Source organism: Dipteris shenzhenensis, chromosome 4 (assembly GCF_047967505.1).
Source record: "Dipteris shenzhenensis isolate YYH24624 ecotype China chromosome 4, Dip_SZ_1.0, whole genome shotgun sequence".
NCBI classification, from domain to species: Eukaryota; Viridiplantae; Streptophyta; class Polypodiopsida; order Gleicheniales; family Dipteridaceae; genus Dipteris; species Dipteris shenzhenensis.
The window spans coordinates 15,206,497-15,210,932 of record NC_141599.1 but is presented as its reverse complement, the minus strand read 5'-3'; the positions used below and the strand labels follow the sequence as shown (position 1 = coordinate 15,210,932).

The window sequence follows — 4,436 nt, the reverse complement described above, 5'->3', positions numbered from 1 at the left end:
ACTGATGGAGAGAGCTTGTTCGGGTCCTACTAAAATTGGGCCTGATGTCGAGGGGCATGTTGAGTGGGTCCTTGCTGGAAGCCGGTAACCCATTGCCCATTCACCCCACCCATATGTCATGAGTCTATATAGGCCTTATACTGGGAGGAAAGTGGTTTACCCAACCCAATTAACCAACCCCGCCATATACGAGATAGAGAAAATACGGTATACGAATGAAGCCATGATACGAATACGTATAATGTACGCCGTCGTCTTCCCCAAGGTGGCGGATTTGCAAGCTTCAAAGCTCTGATGAAGCCGAGTCCCGACTACTTCTCATCAGTTCTACCCGAGAATTTCCTCTCATCACGATCATCCAAGCTTGGGATTCGCGTCCTTTGCACTTCTCCCCTTCTTTTCCACGCTTCTGCAGTGTCCACTCTTCCAATTGACGTGCCTTCTTCCTCGGTCTCCCCCTCCGATTCCCTTCGCCTTTTTTTTTAACCAGTTGCTGCAGCCTGGACGCATCCGCCATGCCCATATTTTGCTCCTGCTCCCTCGCATGCCTGCGAATCCGTGCTTTGCCTCGTCCCCCTCGCTGTCAGCGGTCCGTCACGGATTGAAGTTGAAATTCCGTGTGGCCAGCTTTACAGAATAGTTTTGTTTTCGGCGCGATGCGGAGCAGTCCTTTTCGTCCGAGTTTTAGGGGGCCAGCGACCACTGGAGCGGCGCAGTTTTCTTTGCCTTGGATTCGACGAACGACCGAGTCGTTCCCACTACAACCACTTGCCAATGCAGCGATTGGAGTTGTCCACATGGATCGAGGAAGGGCGTCCTTTTCGCGGCGGGATAATATAGAGTTGGAGTCCGACTGAGGAGGATTGGACGTTGGGTAATAGACGGTTGTTAGAGCCTAGGATCGTTTGAAGAAGACAACGAAGCGCCGAGGATGTTTCGATGTGAGAGAAAAGCCTCTTCCACGTCGAAGAACCAGAGCGGCAGAGGGAGTTAATGCGCCGATGGGTTTCTCGCTGCAAGTGGATTTCATCAGGTGAGATATATTTCTCGCTGCAAGTGGATTTCATCAGGTGAGATATAGTCTCTGCTCTGCTTCGTCGTCTTTCCTTTCCTGCGATCATCGATGCAAAATGGTGCGTGCGTCCCTCGTCTGCACAAAGTACTCTCTGAGCGCCAATTTAAAGCAAGCATGTTGCCAGAGAGAAATGGATGAGTGTGTCATGGTGTGCGTCGAGTCGTGTCGCACGGTAGGATGCAAAAGAATGGGAGCATTTATGAGGCATTGATGGATGGTGCAGGGCCTTTTTGCGCCGTATACACAAGATGTCGAGGAGGACGAGAAGCAGGAGGAGGCGGAAGGAGCGGGAAAGCAGGGGGGAAGGAGGAGGAGGAGGAGGAGGGTGGTGCGTGGGGAGGATGGTAAGGGTGCAGAAGGTGGGGAGGAGGAAGGGGAGGGAGGAGGAGATCGAAGGTGGAGAGAAGAACAACAGCAACAGGAACAACAACGACGACGACGACGACGACGACGACGACAACAACAACATCTACAACAACAACAACAACAACAACAACAAGAGGAGGAGGAGGAAGCATACGCGAGGTTCTGGGCGATTGATTGGGAGCATCTGCAGACGAGGAAGAGCAGCGCAGGAAGAAGACGAGGAAGACGAGGTGATCACGAGCAGCTATGGCGTCCCATGCTTGGAAAAAGCATTCTTGCATTTCATTCAGCTTCATCCACAGTATCTCGAAACGACGGTAGTAGATGATATCAGAGCAGAAGAATACTACGAACTTCAACACAAAAACTCTCGAGTTTGCTTGAATTACAGTGGCTATGGCCTCTTCTCGCACCTCCAACAAATCCTCGACGCCTCCTCCTCCTCCTTTTCTCTCCTCCCCTCCTCCTCCTCCATCTCCATCCCCGACCACCTCCATGGATTCCTCAGCTATGGCGCCGTCCTTGGTACCCTCGAATCCGACATCCGCCTCCGTATCATGCGCTTCCTTAACCTCTCCCCCGATGATTACTCCCTCCTCTTCACTTCCTCTCGCTCCTCCGCCTTCCTCCTCCTCGCCCATTCCTTCCCTTTCTCCCCCTCCCACCCCTTGCTCTCCATGTACGACCACCATAGCCACGCCCTCTCCTGCATGCACGACGTCGCCCTCCTCCACGGTGCCCCTTCCCTCTCCGCTTCCTTCAAATGGCCCTCCCTCGCTGTCTGCGCTTCCGATCTCAAAGCCCAAATCGTGGAACGGACGAAAACCGCTTGCGGCGGCCAGGGGTTGTTCGTCTTCCCGGTCCAGTCCCGCGTCACTGGCACCAAGTATTCGTACCAGTGGATGTCTCTGGCGCAGGACAATGATTGGCATGTGCTCTTGGACGCCTCTGCGCTCGGCCCCAAAGACATGGACTCCCTGGGTCTCTCGCTTTTTCGGCCGGACTTCATCGTCACCTCCTTCTACAAGGTGTTTGGTTCCGATCCTACAGGGTTCGGGTGTCTTTTCATCAAGAATTCCTCGATCGATAGTCTCCGGCAGTCTCCAGCTGGAACGGGGGCTGGAATGGTGAGGCTTATTCCAGTGGCAGACGTGTCTTCTCCGAGCGTTTTCTCGGAGGCTCCCACAGCTGGAGAAGGACAGAAATATTTCGAAATTGAAGAAGCGTTTGAAACGATGACCTTGAGCAGGAAGCGGAAGGATGGGTATGGGGAAATAGCGTTTTCAGGCCCCATCACTTCCTTCTTCAGGCATCATCAATCCCCTCTCTCCCATCCTGATCATATAGATGACAGTTTGGGTGCCCAGTTCGTTGATGAGGATTGTGCTGTCACAGTAACTGGGAGTGACAGTAGGGATGATTGCAAAGAAGCCTCCCCCTCCTCATCATCGGGCTTGAAATATGCTCTGCAGGAGCCTTCGGAGAAGGAACTAAAACACGAATCGGGAAAAGGAAAAACGCCCATTACCCCAAGGTCAGTTTTGGAGGAGAGTCTGATAGAAGGTGGAGACCAGAGCTATGATGGTGGGAGTGAGGCAACGTTTGAAATTTCGGAAGCAGTTGGCTTGAATGGCAAAAAGGATGGAGAGTCATTCCATTGCTCTGAGCTTGGAGAGGCATCTTGTAAACAGAGAGAGCCATCTGAGATAGAATTGAGTTATAGCCCTGAAGGGGCTCTGGCATCTACAAAGGGGGGACTGGATGTGGCTTCCCTGCACGACAGCAACATCACATCACAAAAAAGATCGTTTTTGGCTTACCACAGTTATGAGATAGGACGTGATGCAGGTACATTTGTGGGTGCGGGAGCATTTTCACAACCATTGATTGCTCAGGACACCAGACGAGATTTCTCTCTTGCACACAGCGACGGATCTTCATTTTATGCTGGCAGTCGTGAAGATCTTGAATTTTCCTCGTCACTTTACCAGGAAGATGAAGAGAGCAGTGAGTTTGGAATGGCAGATGATGCATCAATAGCCAGAAGAGAACCTGAGATCTTCTGCAGGGGTCTTAATCATGCAGATACTCTTGGGTTAAACAAAACTAATGACAGATTAAGGTTTCTCATAAATTGGCTCATCAGCTCATTGCTGAAACTTCAGCACCTAGTTTCTAACAAGTTTGTGCCCTTGGTGCATATCTATGGGCCGAAGGTGAAGTATGACAGAGGTGCCTCTTTGGCATTTAACTTAATGGACAGGGATGGGGTTCTGCTAAGACCGATCCTAGTGCAGCAGCTTGCAGACAAAAACAATATCTCACTGGGAACGGCTTTGCTATGTCACATTCAGCTCTCAGAGAGCTGTTCCAATTTGCAGGGTCTTGTGGAAGCCGAGTTGGAGAATACAGGAGATAGCCCATCCACCAAAAGCTGGACTGGAAAGTCACCAAGGCTCAGAGTCGTGACAGCAGCCCTAGGTTTGGTTACCAACTTTGAAGACGTGTACAGACTATGGGCTTTTGTGGCCAAGTTTTTAGATGCACAATTCATTCTCAGTCATTCACTAAATGAAGAGCAAGTAACCTTAATACCGTAGCAGCTACAAGAAAGGGAAATCAAAGTCTTTAAAAGACATTAAAAAAATCTAGGAGACGTTTGGATGGTCACGATGATAAATGGGACAACCTTATGCAGATGAGCTCGGGAGGATGATGTGCTGGGTAAATATCTCTTCTGTCTCATTTACAATATTTTTTATGGGTTGTACGGAATAGTCATGCGACTGCAAAGCATGAGCTCCTACTTCCTCTGCATCAGGGCACTGTTAGAATGGTACTACTGTTTCAGGGCACTGTCATTTGCCCAATGCCTTATTGATTGTAATAGCATTTCTTGACAAGAGTCTTTAACAAAACTAGATGCATGTTAACAATAGCTAGGTCATCAAGCTGAAACTCAGTCAAATTCACCCTGCATGTCATCTGAATTTCT

At 50.1% G+C, this 4,436-nt stretch overlaps 1 protein-coding gene across 4 annotated transcripts; it reads left to right on the top strand.

The window, feature by feature from the left end:
- The first annotated feature begins 338 nt into the window (after positions 1-338).
- Positions 339-4,190, top strand: LOC147902510 (uncharacterized). Of its 4 annotated transcripts, XM_087373553.1 has the most exons (3): positions 339-1,033; positions 1,071-1,325; positions 1,388-4,190. In XM_087373553.1, the coding sequence occupies exon 3, from the start codon at positions 1,417-1,419 to the stop codon at positions 4,039-4,041; it is 2,625 nt and encodes an 874-aa protein (XP_087229679.1). In that variant the 5' UTR covers positions 339-1,033; positions 1,071-1,325; positions 1,388-1,416; the 3' UTR covers positions 4,042-4,190. The 4 variants fall into 4 exon arrangements, with proteins under 4 accessions (XP_087229679.1, XP_087229676.1, XP_087229678.1 ...); XM_087373550.1 differs by having other exon boundaries at positions 1,299-4,190; XM_087373552.1 differs by having other exon boundaries at positions 1,071-4,190.
- Positions 4,191-4,436: the final 246 nt, after the last annotated feature.